Source organism: Acanthochromis polyacanthus, chromosome 21, assembly GCF_021347895.1.
Source record: "Acanthochromis polyacanthus isolate Apoly-LR-REF ecotype Palm Island chromosome 21, KAUST_Apoly_ChrSc, whole genome shotgun sequence".
In the NCBI taxonomy this organism is placed as follows: Eukaryota; Metazoa; Chordata; class Actinopteri; family Pomacentridae; genus Acanthochromis; species Acanthochromis polyacanthus.
This window is the reverse complement of record NC_067133.1, coordinates 9585252-9603509: the sequence shown is the minus strand read 5'-3', so window position 1 is coordinate 9603509 and position 18258 is coordinate 9585252. Positions and strand designations below refer to the sequence as shown.

The 18258-nt window shown below is 36.5% G+C and overlaps 1 protein-coding gene across 2 annotated transcripts in view; it reads right to left on the bottom strand.

Moving 5' to 3' along the window:
• The window catches only part of ppp1r1b (protein phosphatase 1, regulatory (inhibitor) subunit 1B), a 35383-nt gene extending 17893 nt beyond the window's left edge, over positions 1 to 17490 (bottom strand). Inside the window, exon 1 of one of the 2 annotated variants that reach the window (XM_022193617.2) lies at positions 17103 to 17490. In XM_022193617.2, the coding sequence (XP_022049309.1) occupies positions 17103 to 17207 (105 nt within the window). In that variant the 5' untranslated portion in view covers positions 17208 to 17490. The remainder of the gene's footprint in view (positions 1 to 17102) is intronic. The other variant, XM_022193618.2, reaches the window with a different exon arrangement.
• Positions 17491 to 18258: the final 768 nt, after the last annotated feature.

Sequence of the window (18258 nt, the reverse complement as noted above, 5' to 3'; positions counted from 1 at the left end):
TGCAAAAATAACGAGAAACATTTCACTACAAAATTATTGTATTAATGTTCATGTATTTAAAACAGCAACAACATTTTACAGATTCATTTTATGGGCATTTGTGGGTATTTTAAAGGAATATTTTGAATATTTATTTTAAAGATTTATATTATTTGGAACAAAAAATGGCAACCTAATTATTAACCATATGACAATTTAATTTAACAATTTTTCATTACCAATAATGAACTAATGATGCAATTTAAAAACAAAACATTTTAACTCTTTTTAAATTCAATTTTGTTGAAAGATTTGCTGTTATTTTAGAGATTTAAATTTTAAGGATTCAAAAATGACAAGTTATTTAATAAAAATTACCCTTTAATTTCATTTTCAATGCCAATTAACGATGCAATGTAAAACAAACAAACATTTTTAACACTTTTTAAGCATTTTTTGTTGTTGAAAGGTTTGCTGTTATTTTAGAGATTTATATTTTGAGGATTGAAAAATTACATTAATTATTAAAAACCACAACAATTCCATTTCATTTTCATTACCAATTAGGTACTAATTGAGCAACATTTTTGATAATTTTTAAATGGATTTACAAAAAAGAATTTACTGCTATTTTGCTGATTTACACAAAATCTAATAAAATTACAGAAATAAATTACCTTACATATTGAGTTAAAAACAAAACAAAAAATAAAATAGGCCAAAATTGTATATAATGTCCATATTAAATTTTTAAATGTATTCTTTTAAAAAGCGTAACCATAAATTAAACTCCTTTTGCTGTATTTATTCCTGCTAAAAATTAAAAATATTCACCATTATCTAATTTCATTTTATTATATTTTTACAGTTTTTGAACACCATTTCTTAAACATTATTTATTTCAGCGTTATTTCTGCCTGATTTTTTTCTTCGTTTTTTATGGGAATTTTTTTACAGTGTAAACTGGATGAGAAAATAATGACTGTGTGGGATAACTGAGGTCAGTGAGAAGCTTAATCTGCTGATTTTTTTACCTGCTCACATGCAGCGTTTCTACATTATGTCAAGAAATGACCTAATTTTCATTTAACAAGTGAACTACAACTCAGTTACTGCTCACTGAATAAGATAAAAACACTAAAATCACGGCGTTGATGGATTTAAATGTATTCTCAGCTGTTTCTTCAACATTCAGCCTCACTCTGCTGCTGCTGTGACAGAAACAAACACGGTGACTCTGGTAGTTTTCCAGCCTTAAACCTCCCGCTTACATAACATCTGATGTGACTTCCTCATTGACGGCAGTGGCGTGTGAGATTACTCCTGCTATGTTTTATCCCTCCTCTATAAACCCCCTCGGCCCTCCTCCAGCAGCAGACATAGTTTCAGCTCCGTGGAGGGTTTTCACCTTTCAGCGGCTCCACAGGTGGAAGCCTGCAGGCCTCCCCAGAGCCGCTGCACCTCGCTGGGCTTCACAAAGAGCCGAGGGGTCGATAAAAACAGCAGCTCACAGAGCCAAGAGGAATATTTATCTAAAGCTGGAGAGGGAATTTAAAATATGTGCTGAGCCTGCAGTCTGAAGGATGGCACAGCAAACTATGTGGCTGAGCAAAATGATTCGAAATACACCTTAAACGCCACATGTGGGTGCATTTATTTATGTTTAATATATGCAAATATTGGGATGTTTTATTCGACCATCTGAACTCCAAAAAGCATGACTGTTTTTAAGAATCACCAAAATCACATCATTTTTCAGAACCAAACTAGAAAAACAGAACAAAAATAATCAAATTTCCAACTTTTCGCCGCTCCTTGAACTACCCATCTATGATGTTGCAAAATGTAACCAAATCTAAGCTTAAAATCATAACTTTTCATTTAAAAATTCACCAAAAATGGTTAATGTCTTTAAACCTAATTCTGTGAAAATAAAAAAATTCTCAAGTCTTTGGCACAACTTTGAAGCCATGAGTTGCTCAGCTGTGGCCAACATTTATACAACAAAAATTCTGACTTTCTGGCTGCAATGCAGGAACTGTTTACAAAAAAACTCATATGCTGTAATAAATACAGCTAAATTTCAACAGTAGGGTTTTGGTTTTCACCAAAATACAGTTAAACGCTGTAAAATCTGATGCCTCAATTGGTGCTAAAAGCAAGAACGGTAAGAACGGTAAGCAAGAACGGTATCCTGCATGACAGCAGGATACAGTAAAAACAGACGGTGTAACTGAACAGAGGACTTGGCAAAGCCCAACCCAAGAGGACATAAAACCATACAAGTGAGACACAAACAAAATGTCAAAAATGAGATGCAGAAGAAAAATTAGACAAAAATGACCAAAACAAGACACTAAATAACAAAAACTGAGACACAAACTAAACATTATGATTATGACACAAAAGACAAACGAGACAAATCGAGTGTGCATCCACATCTTTGTTCATTTTTGCATGTTATTTGCACATCTTTTTGTGTCATTTTTGGATCTTTGTGTGACATTTCTTTGTGTTTCTGTCATTTTTGCATCTTTGTTGTGTTTTGTATTGTTCTTGCCTGCTTTTTGCATTTTTAAATGTCATTTAGTTTCATTTTCGTGACATTCTAACTGCACAGAAGACATTTCTATAGTTGATGTGTTTCCATTGAGGTGCAGGACTTCATATGGATACTATAAATTGTAATATTGATATTGTTACTATTTTTACATTTTGGACTTTTCTCTACATCTTTTTGTGTCATTTTTATTTTTTTGCATTATTTGCATCATTTTTGTATTTTTGGCATTTGTGTGAAATTTTGTGTTTATTTCTGTACATTTGCATCAATATTGCTGCATCACACTACACAGGAGATATTTGAATTCTCCTCCAGTTTGCACCCACATCTTTGTTTGTTTTTGCATCTTTTGTGTAATTTTGCACGTTATTTATGCATCTTTTTTCGCCTTTGCGTCATTATTGCATTTTTTTACGTTTTGTGCAATTTTTGTCTGCGATTTTTGCATCTTTGTGTGTCTTTTTGCGGCATTTCTTTGTCTTTCTGTCATTTTTGCATCTTTTTTTTGCATTTTTTATGACATTTAGTTTCATTTTTGTGACATTCCGACTGTATCATTCTGCACAGAAGACATTTCTGAGTTCTCTCTCCTTCTACACGGTCGTTCTGTTTCCATAGAGGTGCAGGACTTTAGATTGCAGTGAAAAGGAGGGTTAAACCTCTCTAGAACATTTTCAGAGCCTTCCTTTGTGAATAAAAACCTTCTGAACAAGCTGTATGTTTAGAAGTTTGTCAGGTTTAATTGGAGGTGAAGCAGGAAGGACTGACTCCATGCTGGACTCCATGCTGGACTCTGTGTTTGGGAACATGAGTCACTGTTGACTTTGCATGTTTCTGCGCTCCATGTGTGCGTTGGCTTCAGATGGGCCGATGTGGGTCTGTTCCCTGGAGGCCGTCCTCTGAGCTGGTGCTCTCTAACTGGGCCTATAAAAAGCAGCAGCAGTAGGACAGCGTAAACTAGATCTGGAGGCTCTCCGGGGAGCTCAGACGGACGAGACGGGACGGTTCTGAGCAGATCTGAAGCCGCCACACCTCAGATCTGCTTCCCCTCCATCCCAAGTGTCCGGCAGCTTCATCACATCAGGTCGCCCCATCCTCATCCTCCTCTGTGATGGATGTTTGAGCATCACTCGGGTCTATATGAAGCTCTCTGATGGCACCGCTGCAACGTGCTCCAGATGGATGGATATGGATTCCCACACTATTAATTTACAGTTATGGCATCTGCCTGCAGGCGCGACACTGCATCACTACAAAATGAGCTGAAGCGTATGTGCAGAGCATACAGGGGACACATTCCATTAAAACTATATGGAATTCTGTCAATATCGGCCACATTTCTACTCGCTGTGGACTCATTTCTCTCTGCAATATAACGTCCAGCACCTCTATGGAAACAGAACAACCATGAGTAGAAGCTGAGAGAACTCAGAATGGTCTCTTACACAGTATGACACAGTTAGAATGCCAAAAAAGATGACAGCAAATGCACTAATAACAGACACAAATAACACACATAGATGCACAAAGAACAAGATTGCAGATAAAATGACACCAAAAGGTGCAAAATAACAGAAAATGATGACAGAAAGAGACGCACAAGGATATTGAGGCACAAGTAATATTGTCACAAAATATGCAAAAAAAAAAAAAATGCAAACACAACAAGAAGACACAACGATGATGCAGATGAGAGAACTCAGGAAGGTCTCCTGTGCAGTATGACACACAAATATTGACGCACATATGCAAAAATTGCATAGAAAACATGAAAATACCAGTCAGAAAAGACACACAATTGTTGAAGATACAAGATGCAAAAACGAGAGGTCAAAATGACAAAAAAAAACACACAAAAATATGGACAGAAGATACAAAACGATGCAAAAATAACAGAGAAAAATGACACAAAGAGACAAAAAATGCAATAATGACACAGAAAGAAAGCAGAGATTTCAGAAACGTCTCATGATGCCATAAATCACAAAAAATTGAAACCTGAATTTCCTTATTTGGCCACATTTGATTTTTTTTTTCCTGATCTAACAGCACGTCATGCATGTTACATTTAAGGACCATCAGAAAGTTGAGCATCCAGTGATTATTTCTGTTTTCATGGTTTCTGGCTCTGCACTGCATCCATGAGTTTTACTAAAAGACGTTGAAATGAACATCTTCTGTTCACATGCAGGATCCTGTGAGTTCGTTTTTTCTTTTTTTTTGATGCTAAACCTGGTGAGAGAAAACTGTTTATTTTGGCACATTTTTGAATCACACCAGCAGAATAAAGTGATTTTTCATGAAATATGTTTTGAGCTCAGATTTGATTGAATTTCCTGATGGAACGTCAAACTTGATGCATTCAAGGACCAACGGAAAGCTGATGATTCAGTCTGTTTTGACAGTTTCTGGCTCTGATGAATGGCGTCATTTGGACTTTTTTTTAATATATAAAGAAAACGCGCCTTTGTTTTGAGGTTCAGTGACTTAACTGTTGTATCGGACCTGGTGAAGAAAACTGTTTTGGCTTTCTTTTTTTTTTTGAATGACACAAGCAGAATAAAATGACTTAATGAAATCTGACAGCTCTGAGCTCAGATTTGATTTGCTGATGGAACAGGAGAATATATGATGCATTCAAGGACTGCTGGAAAGTTGAAAATATGGTGACTGTGTCCGTTTTTACAGTTTATGATACATAAAAAGTTGAATTTTGGCACTGGTGCAGGACTCGGTGTGTTGGTAAGTTAGTGTTGAACTTTTCAGAGAAACTGTTTACTGAATAAATACTGAATACCGTGATTTTGATGAAATATGACAGACTTCAGCTCAAATGAGATTTAATTTCCTGATGGAATCTCACGTCACACATGTTGCATTCAAGAACCATTGGAAAATTCAGTATTCTTTTTACTTCTACAGAGTTTTGCTCTGATAAATAGCACAATTTTGATGATTTAAAAAAACCATGCTTCTCAAACCCGTCATCAGGTTTTGTAGTTTAGAAGGTTAAATAAGTGCAAAGAAATGAAAAATCAGAAATCAACAGACAACAAAAACCATAATGTTGAATAAAAATCACTTCAGACTACATGCAAAAATCATCCAAAAAATGGCCAAACTAAACAGTTTTCTTTAACAGATTTTGACAAAAATTATGAGAAAATATGACACAGTTTACAGGAGGACATATATGCAACTTTACTGCATTTATCGCTTCAGTTTTGATTTCTTAACATTAATTTCTGAATTTTAATTTGGAATTCTGAGTCTGGTTTTGTGATTAAAACTCTTCTGACATTTTGAACAGTTATTTTACAGATTTAGATTTTAAGGAAAGAATGACGGCAAATTAATTATTAAAAATATAGCTATTTAATTTAATTTAATTTTCATCTCCAATTAGGAACTAATGATGCAATGTAAAAATAAATAACGAACTAAATAAAATAAAACACTTTGAGGATATTTTGAGGATTGAAAAATGACAAATTAATGAACAAAAATGTAACAATTTCATTTATTTGTCTTTACCAATTACGAGCTGATGATTCAACGTAAAAAAAACAAAAACATGTTCGATGTAATTTGGGAAAAAATGCTGTTTTTTGCAGATTTATGGAAAATCTATTAAAATTACAGAAAGAAAATACACATTTTCATTCTTAAAAACTAAATAAAACAAAGCTAAATTATTTTTTAAAAAACAGTATAAAGTGCATAATGTCCATATGAAACTTTTTCAATTTGTAAATTTAAAAGTGTGTCTGTAAATTACACTCTTTTTACTGTATTTATTCCTGCTATTTAAGCCATTATTGAAATTTGTTTTTAATTTAGTTTCTGCTTCTCCAGTTTGTTGCTCTCTGCTGTTTTTCCGTCTTCAGAGAGTCTTTAAACGCCTCCTCCATGAGGCCTTTGCTTACATCTGCTGAATCTGGAGGTTACATTTGTTCTGCTGCCGTTTTACTCCGTCTCTGCTGCTCTGATCTTTAGCTGCACTGAAATCAGAAGACAAACTCGACTAAACAAAGACCCGAGTCGCCTCTCTTTCTCTGGTCCAGCCCCCCGTCGAGGCTTTCAAAGAGAAGTGACAGAACCCCACGCTGAGCTCTAAGTGCAATCTGGGACCGAGTTCAACATATTCAGGTGAAAAATGATCCGTCTCACTATGAGCTCAGGGTGTTTTTTTCCGCTCATACGTTTCTCCAGCAGCACTCGGTTTAAAATGCTGCACAGGCTCAGTCACAGTGGAACTACAGAGAAATAAAGGGAAACATCGCAGGTTTAACTGTTCAAAGCAGATTTAAACCCCTATAATAAGTGATTTTTGTAATAAAGTACAATATGTGGAGGTCAAATGAAAATTCAAACAGGTTTGACACAAGTTACTGGGAGCAGCAGCTGGTGTTGTTTGAATTAGTTGGTAGGAGGAAATGGGAAATGAATGACTTTTAGGTTCTGTGTCTGATATTAAACCACTAAAGGACAATAATCAGATCATGTGACAAACAGCTTTGTCAGAAAAATACAGTTTTAATAAAGTTTTGGTTTTTGAATTTATAGATTTTTTTCCCGTATTTTTGAAATACAATGAAATACTAAGAAAATTACAAAAACTAACTATGAATGTCAATAATTATTGTGAAATAGCATTATATGCATGTCATATTTGTAAATTTATCACAATTTCAGAAATATTTTATTTTAATTTAACAGAAAACTGTTCATTTTGGGACTTTTAGATAAATAAAAGCCAAAAAATACACAATTAGATCTATGAATTTAATTCTCTTTGGGGAAAATTACTGTATTTAACAGAATTTTGGTGCCTCACCTGCTAATATATTACATTTCTTGGACCCTTTTTTAACTGTGCATCAGGTTATTTCCAGTAAACAGCTTCAACTCAGCCGCCTGCTAAGTTTCAGCCGTTTCTAAGAAGGTCAAGGACAAACTTCAGCCAGTTCTATCAGATCTCATTCCTATTCAGACGCATCATATCGCTGAACTCCCAGAAGGCCGAGGGGCTGCAGCGCGTTCACCCAACACTCTGGCAGCGACCTCTGACCCCGCCGCTGGCTAACTGAGTAAACACACGGACCAGAGGGGCTCTGATGACCCCGAATAGGAAAATGTAATTACGCTGCAGCCGCTGGTGGGGTGATGTCACCCTCAGACGACACCCCTCTCACTGCGGTGGTGCCATTAGCCACTGATCGCCGTTTGTCCTGTTATTGTAAAGAGAATAAAGCAGAAAAGCTCCTGCAGGGCCTCGTAGAAGAACCGAGGAGCTGCCAGTCAAAGCTTCCGCAGATACCAAGGCTCGAACAGCAGCTTGCTCTGATAGTTCTGAGTGTTTGAGACGCAGACCGACTCCAGAGGTCAACAGGAGGCACAAACAGAGGACACAGTAGCCATAGTTACTCATCTGCTGGCCACCGGGGGTAAACGACAGAAAGGCTGCTGCTGATAGTTGCTATGCAGCTCGAAACGCCCTGAAGGGATGCTTTTTATCGTCACTTAAGACTGGAGCCAGGATTAATAGCAGGTTTGAAATATTTCAAAGAAAATACCTCTGAGACCCAAAACCAGCATCACAATGACACCACTTATCAGCCAGAATCATCAAATTATCAACTTTCCAGTGGTCCTTGAACTACTCCTCTGTGACGCTTGGTTCCATCGAGAAAATGATGCAAACAGTCATTCAAAAATTCATCAAAAATAATCAATTTGCAATAAGTAGATTCTGTAAAAATACAAAAATTCTGCAAAGGTCAGTGCACCTGTTAATCCACTGATGACTCAACTGTGAGCAAGAGCCACATGGAAAAAAAAAAAAAAAAAAATCAGGGAACTTTTGAGGTTGAACTGCAGGCAGTGTTTCCACAGAGGAGATAGGACACAAATATGGAAATACATTTTAAAAAATTTGAAATATTTATAGCGTGTAGAGCCACTATTGAAAATCCATTGTTGACTCAGCTGTGTTTTAAATGCCTAAAAGAAAAATGCCTCTGAGATCCAAAACCAGTCTGCAGGGTTGAACGCATGTTGTTTTTGTAAAAAAAAAAAAAAAAAAAAATGGAGTAAATGACACCATTTATCATCCACAATCATTGAATTAGCAACTTTTTAGTGGTCCTTCAACTACTCATCTGATGTTTGGGAAACTTAACCAAACAGAGATATTTCATCATTCAAAAAAAACATCAATAACGAATAATTGCAATAACTAGATTCTACAAAAATATAAAAATATAATAAATATAAATATAAAAAAAAATACAAAAATTCTGCATTTTTCAGCACAACCGAAAATCCATTGTTGACTCAGCTGTGTTTAAAATATCTAAAAGAAAAATGCCTCCGAGACCCAAAACCAGCCTGCAGGGTTGGAAAGAATGTCATGTTTTTGTAAAAATATAAACTGACCTAATGACAAAATGTATCGGTCAGAAACTGCACAGAACAGAAAAAAAAATGTAATCATCAACTTTCCAGTGGGCCTTGAACTACACATCTGGGACATTCTGTTCCATATTTCATCAAACTTTATTCTACATGTCTCAATTTAAAAAGCTGGCACTAATAAGTGACCTGCAGTAACCACATTCAGTAAAAATCCAAAAATTTTGCATAGTTTGGTGCAGCTGATAATCCATTGATGACTCAGCTGTGACCAAGAGTCACATGACAAAAATTCAGGGAACTTTTGAGGCTGAACTGCAGGCAGTGTTTTTCACAGAGCAGGTAGGAGACAAATACAGAAATAATAAATATAAAAATTTGAAATATTTATAGTATGTAGAGCCACAGTACCGGCATGTTGTATTCTTGACATAATGCCACAGTTCATCAGTTTTATAACCAGTCAGACAAACTGAAGATGATCTGCTGTTCAGATCATTAAGTTTCAGGCAGATAAATGCTGGGGGAAAAAAAAAAAAAAACCAACCCAACTATTACGCTGAAAATCGGAGATTACAACAATAACATAATGCTGCGTCTACGGTGTGTTGATGAAACAGGGATTGGGAACAATCTCGTTTGTTCTGAGTCACGCTCCAGCTGCTCTGACCCTCCGGTGGCTCTTTAACGAGGAAACCGGCCTCCAGCGGCCCTGACGGTCCGACCGGTTCAGGTCCAGACGTCACCGGGTGATAACTCCTGATTATTCTGCTCTGATCCTCCAGCAGCTCTGTCCTGCTGCCGCCCTTTAATCCTGACATTCTTCTCGCACATAACTATTGTTTCTGCAGGTTAAAGAGCTGCAGATGATTCCTCTGCTCCACTACAGATAGAAACACACAGATAGAAGTGAGGGAATGTGCAGAAATGGGCTGTAAAAGATAAATGTTTTTATGTCTAAATATTTTTTTGAAATTGTTACAGAAAATATTGAGAACAGAAAGAATAAACTAATATAAAATGTAAATAACATCCACATCAGTGATCTGTATAATTGCGAATACTAATACTTTCTTGTACAAAATCACACTTTTTTTCTGTATTTCAATCATCTTTTTAAATTTTATTTTAGATTTAATTTTACAGATATTTCCTGTGATTTCAAAGAAACTTTCTGTATATTGAGGACTGAAAAATGTCAAATATATGTTTTTTTATTTCACATATTTCCTCTGTTTAGTAAAATTACTGAAAAGAATTAAAATGTAAAAAAACATCCACACTGAAAATCTACAAAATACAGATATTCGCCATCATTTGAAGAGTTGAAATAAAGTAAGTATACTTTTAAGTGTCATTTCACAGATTTTACCAAATAAAATTAGATACCTTGTAAAATTACGGAAAACTGTAAAATGATACTCTTTTTAATGCAATTAATTCAGTAAAAACATTAGTATTTTCAGATATTGTATTTAAAAATATGTATATTAAGGATTAAAAAATTATAAATAATTTAGTTAATTTACATTTTTTTCCCTGTTAAACAAGGGTTTATTTCAATGATCTGCCTTTAAATCAGCTATAAAAAATAAATAAAAATCACTATTTCTATAGATATGTCGTAATTTCAAGATATCAAGATTTTTCTTTTGTCATTTGTGTGCAAGCAGACAGTCTGAGCACATAGGAATTCTTGTGCAAGGCTCTCTTAAATAAATAAAATGCCAATCAAAATAGGAAGCAAAAAACAAAACATTCTACAAGAATAAAAATATATAAAATATGAAAAAAAAAATATGAATGCCAGAAGGAATTCTTAAGGTACTATTTTTTTTTTAATTATCGCCATTTCTTACTGTTTTTTAATGCATATGTCTAGCCGTTTGCTGCCAGATTTCCTCGGCTTTTATGGGCTTTGTTTTTTAGTGTTTTACAGTGCTGGAGGCTGCAGCTCTGAAGGTTGCTATCAGCTTTGCGTTTGTGGCTGTAGAAGCCTGAGGTGCAGCATTACGGCACATCTTCAGCTCGCTGTGTACAGTGTCATCAAGTGACAAATCACTCCGCCCGGCCTCAATATTTATGCTTCTCCTCAGCTGTTTACACATCACACCTCTGAGCACACTGCAGCCAAGAGGAGCTGATGGACCGTTTGGATGGCAGAGGCAGATTTTCAGAATAAAAGACAGGTTTTCTTTGCTCTGCTGGGATGAAATGGAAAAAAAAAAGCAACTGGGGGAAACTTTTCTGAGCAGATATAGACCACAAACATGTTGCTCCAGAGTCACTCACTAATCAAAACTGTCAGAAACAGGGAGGAACAAACACATACGTAACCCTCACAACACAGAGAACCATTGATTGTGTCCAAACTGCAATTACAACGTTGTGGTTTCAGCGCTTTCATAATTTCTTTCCCAATTAGTTTTTAGCCACCACAAATATCCACAGACTGCCTTTTTTTTATGCATCACATCATCGGACGGAGTGAGTCAGAGTTCTACGGGACGTTCCTAAGCTGTGCAGGGAGATGTTCTCCATGTTGACAGTTCCTCAGATAGCTAATGTTTACCCACAAACACTCGCTGCATCAAAGGTCGCTGTTTGATGTTTAAGCCACGGGATGACGGGAAGATGACGGGAAGATGGCGGGGCGGAGCGACGGGTGGTGGAGGCGGAGGTGGGAAGACGATGAGGGAACGCTGGTGAAGGAGAACCTGAACCGTGACCTCCACGACCACGTTAACATGGATAGAGGTGGAGTGATCTGCATGCCAACATTACCTACAACTTCTAATGACATTTTCAAGATAACATGTCATTCTAATGTTTAAAGAACATTTTGAGGTTGATATTTAGGTAGATGTGAAGAAAATGTTGGGATGATGACAACAAAGTAAGAAAATTCTCAAAGCTATGTGCGAAAAGTGTTTTTCAAATGCTATCGAGCCTGCTTTTTTGTTTGTTAAATTGTTCTAAGCATAATGTTCCTGTAACATTATGTATTATTAGTTATCCTATTTCAAGGATTTTGTTGAAGTACATTATTCCATAAAATGTTCTCACAATGTTACATGATAAAGAAAAGAACTTCACGATGCAACGTTCAGTGTAGAAAAACTTTATCCTGTCTTAAAGGAGAACGATTTGGGAGTAACAAAAACTTCCTACTGAGAACTTCCCGAGAACTTTGCAGAACTGTCTTAGAACGTCTACAGAGAACTTTATCCAGTCTCTAAGAAGAACATTTTGGACACTAAAAAAAGTTTCTCACTGAAAGCATCACCATCATCATCCGAGCATCAAGAACAGTTTTAGAACGTCTTTCGAGAACTTCATGTGGGCTTTAAGAAGAACGTTCTCGAACTAAATGAACTGAAAACTTTTCCAGAACTTTCTCTAGTCATTTTTAGAGCGTCTTTAGAGAACTGCATCCCGTCTTAAAGAAGAACATTCACCGACTAAATGAACTAAAACCTTTACAAGAACTTTGCTGAACTTTCTCAGAACAATTTTAAAATGTTTTTAGAGAACTTAATGCTGCCTTTAAGAAGACAATTTGAGGACTAAATGAACTGAAAATATCACCAGAACTTTGTAGAACTTCCTCAGAACAGTTTTAGAACGTCTTTAGAGAACTTTATGCTGTCTTCAAGCGGAAGATTCTGAGAACTAATAAGAAAAAACAAACTTACCACAAAGACATTTGCAGAACATTCTCACCAAAAACAACAAAACAAAACAACTTTGGTTAAGTTCTAATCAAGTTTTAAAGAAAACATTTCATTCTAATGTTCAAAGACCATTTGAAGGATATCTATCATTTCTATCAACTAGATATCCATCAACTGTGTTCCTATGAGGCCAGAAAATGAACTAAGACAGAAAGACTAATTAGCATATAGTAAATTAGCTAATTAGAACATTTGGAAGATGTTTGAAGAACGTTCTCAAACCAACGTTTAAAGAATATTTCCAGATGAAATCAAGACCTTTTTTAATAAAACGTTCCTGTCGCGATACATTTACGAAGGTGGAACAGTTTACTGCAATGTTCTGAGGACATTTTGGGGACATTGATGAGGAACACATCTTAGAACATTTTTCTGTTCCAAACCGTCTCACAGGTTCTCAATGCAACTTACGAAAAATCAAACTCAATTCAAAGAACGTTTTAAGGATGTTTATCTCTTCAAATAATGTCCTCATGGGGCTAAAAGTAAAAGAAAAAACAGTCAAAGGATGTTTGGAGGATTCTATTATTGTGATTTATTAACTAAAGTGGAACATTTTGTCCCATTAATGTGAAATATGAAAAAAACTAAAGGAAAACTTCTGGCTGAAAACATTACCAGAACTTTGCAGAACTACACAGAATTAGTGCTTGTCGATGGTAAACCCACCACAGAAGGAAGGAAGGAAACTAGAGAATAACGACGTTAAAAAGTTGTTTGTGTGAAGAAAATGTGAAGGAGATACTTGGACGGCTGCCACAACTATAAAATACACCAGAGATGCTGGTGGAAAACAAAAAAGGTGTTTCTGGAGTCTTAAAAGTCCCAGTTGAGGACGTTGAGGCGTTAAGGAGAAGCTTTAATCGTAAAGTAACAGTGACGTAATGAAGCAGTCGCTCAAACCAGGCGATGAAGTGAGAAAATTTAACTCCAGTCCAACATCTGAATGCACCAACACCTTGGATAATGTACGGAGTTAAAGGTTTTTAGGTTTGTAAAAAAGTATGGGATCACTGCACTGTAAAACACAAAAAACTTAATGTTTACAATTGTAGTTTGTTTTAAACAATGCGCTGTCACCTTACAGATTATCCCAGTTTTGTTAAATTCAGGAGAATACTTTTATTAAAAATCATAGAAAATACGTGGTAATTTACATATTAAATGTTCAAAAATATTATTTTACCGATTTGCTCCATTTTGTTAGTTTCTAAATAGGATCTAGTAAAATTAAAGAAAAAAATCATTTTCATGTCAACCATGAAAAAACATCAAAAATCTGTATTTTTACAATTTTTTTTAAAAAGGTGTGATCTTATAATTAAACAAATTTGCCACACAGCTAAAAACTTTTTTTTACAGTGTGGATTCTCCCACATAATCTGAAAACATTAAAATGTTTGTCTTAATTTTTAAATTTATAAGATATGTTAAATGTGGTACTTTATCCACAACTGTGAGCACCACAAGCAATAAATATTTCAAATATTTTACCAATTTAAACAAAGACAATCTGCAGGTAAATACAAATAAACCGATTACTTCTTGGACCTATTTTGCAGACTTTCTTTCATGGTTTTGCCGTTTGTTTTATTAACTTGTGTATATTGAAATTCTGCATTTTGCATCTTTAACCACTTGTTGCTTCTCTGATCTTTTTATTTTCTGTTTGGTTTGACTGCTTTTTTGTTATATGTTTGTTTAAATGAAGTTATTATTATTGTAAATAGGCACAGATAGATGTTTTTGCCGTTTGTTGCCTCCTGTTTGTCTTGCATTCAGGTGAGAAAACGTTCGCCAAGATGATTTTTTTACACCTTCGAGCACAAACAATTGCTGTTTTTTCTCCCACATTATCGTACGTTTCCCCGAGTGGGAGGCACACGGAGGAGAATTCACCGAAACACGTAGCAGCACGTATGCAAACAGCCTCTCAACCGTCTATTAAAGTCGACCTTTCGGACGCTTTTTGGCGGCATAGTTGTGCAGCCCATCTCCATAGCAACAAGGGCTCAGTCAGGCGGCTCCAGGGGGTTTAAACGCCTTCGAAGGACAATCAGGAACCACCAATGCAAAGAACAATAAGTTGCTGTTGTGCAACAGGTTGAAAAATGCAGCTCATCAGTGGAGACCCGTGGACTTGTGCGCGATGGCAATTGCTGCGATGGGAGGGGAAGGGAAGGCCGTAAATCGTCACCCTCGCCCACCCACTCGTCCCCCCAAGGATCTGAAGAGATGCAATCTGCCGTCAAACACACATAAACACATCCTCTCCTGAACGTTTCCCAGACGCCCCCTCAGCTTCATCCACCTGCGACGTGAAGCTGCAGAGTTTGACGTTCAAGCGTGTGACTGCAGAAGCTTCAGTCTGTAGGTGAAGCTGCTGCTGGAGGAAGTCCAGCCTAAAAATAGTCCGATTGAGCAAGAAGGTCTTAAAACCAACAACGGAGGAGCAGCTCACATATGGTAGATTGATATCCTGTGGTTTCTTGGCAGAGACGATAGGATCAGAGCGCAGTGACAGGGCACAGAAATACAGAAAAATACCAGGGGAGGAAGATGCACTGTAAACAATGAATACTGGAAACAACTGTGAAAAATACATTCAAACCGCTGATATTTGTAAAATAAGGAGTTTTTCTGGGTCTTTTTTTTTTAAAATAGTTGCCGTGTAAATTAATATTTTTTTCTGCAATTTAACAAAAACCATACAGGGAAAATCTGTAAAATAACAGTAAAATATTTTTAGATTTTTAAATATCATGTCTTTCAAATAACAGCAAATATCTGTAAAATTGCTTTTTCCCCAAAATGTAAATGCAGTAAAGAAAATTGTGTGATATTACAGCCAAGTATTAAAATTAAAATCAATTAAAAATATTAATTGATATTCTTTTTAATGTGAACATTGTTTATAGTTACATCTGTTTGTTAGTAAATTATTTAATTTTTCTGTAATTAAATAAAACAGGGAAAATTTGTAAATTAATATTAAAAATATTTTCATATTTTTTAACCTTTAACATAAGCTCTATAAGTCTTTCAGAAAACAGCGATTACCTGCAAAATAATGTTTTTTTAAAATTTAAATACAGTAACGAAAAAGGTGTAAGATTACAGTTAAATGTTACAATTCAAATAAACAAAAAAATGTAAGAAATGCTGATTTTTTTTTTAATGTTATGTTTAGTTATAGTGACATTTTTTTTCTTGTCTTTATTAGTCACCATGTAAATCAAGTCTTTTTTCTGTAATGTCAAAAAACAGTGACTGTCTGTAGAATAACAGTAGACTGGTAGAAGCTAATATCCTTCTCTTTACAGTGTGCAGCGTGTTTCTGTGTAAATAGGAGTGGAAGTCTTGTGAAGAGTTGCAAAACATTTCCATTTCAGCGAGTCATTCAGTCTCTAATTCAGTGTTTTAGTCTGAAACGAGAACAGGACATGAAGCAACTTGCCACTGCCATCAGACTATATAACACTACTGTGTAGCTGTTATTATGTGCAATATTTATTATCTTGTTCTTGCACTTTCGTGACTTTTGCACTCCTCTGTTTTTTGTTCCCAAGAGCCCTGTAACAGTAAATTTCTCCTTTGTGAGATCAATAAAGTCTATCTTATCTTATCTGATCTTAAAACCGGCAACTTGTCTGGAGGAAACTTTCAAAAACTGAAAGTCTTAGACATTTTTTAAGAAGCGGGAAGAGGACGAAGCAGCATCTCGGGGCATTTCTGCTCATTAAATCCTGTTTTATGCAAACTGAGAAACGAGGACAGGTGCTGAGGGAGGCGACCTCAGACAGGTGAAGCCCAGAGATCAGATCTTTTACATCTTTGTCTCTCTGCTTTTCTTCACATCTGCTCTGCTTTGTCCATCTCTGGAGGATCGAGCCACTGGCCTCGATCGGCTCTGGCCCACTTTATCCCCACCCTGATCTAAAATAAGAGCTCTGGGCGTCGGAGCCAAAAAGAAAGATCAGAGTTGTCCTCCCAGAAATCACAGATGCTGAGTCACACAGAACAAAACAACAACAAAAAAAACAGAGCTGATAAAAAAAAAAAAAGCTCAAAGTGGAGGTCAGAGAGGGAAAAGCAGCCAAAAAAAGAGGAGTAATTATTAACAGTTTTGTGCTTGCAAAATGTCAAGGACTGCTGCAGCTCCAAAAAGAACAAGATAATGAGTTTTGTGCTGGAGAGGTCAAGATGAGAAGATAATCTCATGAGGAAGCACGCAGTAGGGGAAATGTCATCACGGTTTCTCAACACGCGTGAAATTCTGCACTAGAAACCTGCCCAAAAGCACTTCACAAACACAAACACACACACACACACACACACACACAGCCGCTTTCTGTGCAGGAGTTCAACTCTAAACAGGAGCTAAAAGTGAGAGGTTTTCTTGGACTGCTCACCATCTCCACCTGCCGGGGGTCCAGGTTGGTGGGCGCCGAGGATGGCACCGCAAAGTGGATCTTCTTCCTCTCCTTGGGCTCCCCCTCGACCTCGGTGGGCTCCATGGTTGTGGTCCTGGTGGGGGGTTCTGACTCCCAGCCAAGAGGAGGAGGAGGAGGAGGAGGAGGAAGCAGCCGAAAGTGTCTCTAACCTCCCACTGCTGGGTAGTCCCACTCCTCACTCTCTTCTTCTTCTGCTTCTTCTTCTTCTTGTCTGGGAGTAAAACTACAAAAACAACAGCCTCCTGATGTTCTCCTGCAGCTCTCAGGTTCGGCTTCTGCTCTGGTTTAGTTGCGCTGTCGTTAAAAGCCGAGCAGCCGGACTGAATGAGGCTCAGATGGGGCTGCTGGAGGGGGGGTAGAAAAGTGGGAGGAGGCTCTGGAGGAGGGAGGAGACACCGGGGGTGAGGGAGGAGTCTGGGCCAGGAGAGGATGGAGATGGATGGAGGAGGAGGAGGAGGAGGGTTTGTGTTTTCCTACCTATCTAAGCTGAAGTTGATTTGTAATCAGAGAGAGGGGGGGAAAAAAATCATAATCTCATCACATCAGCTGAGCCTCTTTTGGCCTCTATTTGTGAATGAGAGATTTGTGCAGAGGGAGGAGGAGGCAGATAAACGAGAGATGTGGAGTGGAAAGGGATCTACAGCCGTAAGCTCACGCTACCGACATGAACGCACTGTAAAAATGGATGTTTTCAACGGGTTTCAGCGGTCATTTAGTGAGCAGTTCACTGGTGCTTTGCATATTTTTACTGTCTTGTTAAATTCGAGGATAAAACTAGTAAAAGCACAGAAAACTAAACAAAGAATCTGTTTTTTAAAAATAAATGTTCTTTTGTTTTTACCATGTTTAGCTGGAAAAATACAATGTTTTAATTGTAGTTAAATCAGTAATTAGATATTTGTTGTTTTTCAAAAGGACTTAATAGTGGTTGTTGCTCTGCAGATTATCCTTATATAATTTTTAAATAATTTTGTAAAATCAAAAAAAGGACAAATTTACATGTTGACTGTAAATAAATAAATAAAACAGGCCAAAATCCACAATAACATCCACTATATATATATATATATATATTTTACAAAATTATATTTAAAAAAAAAATCCACATCAAAAA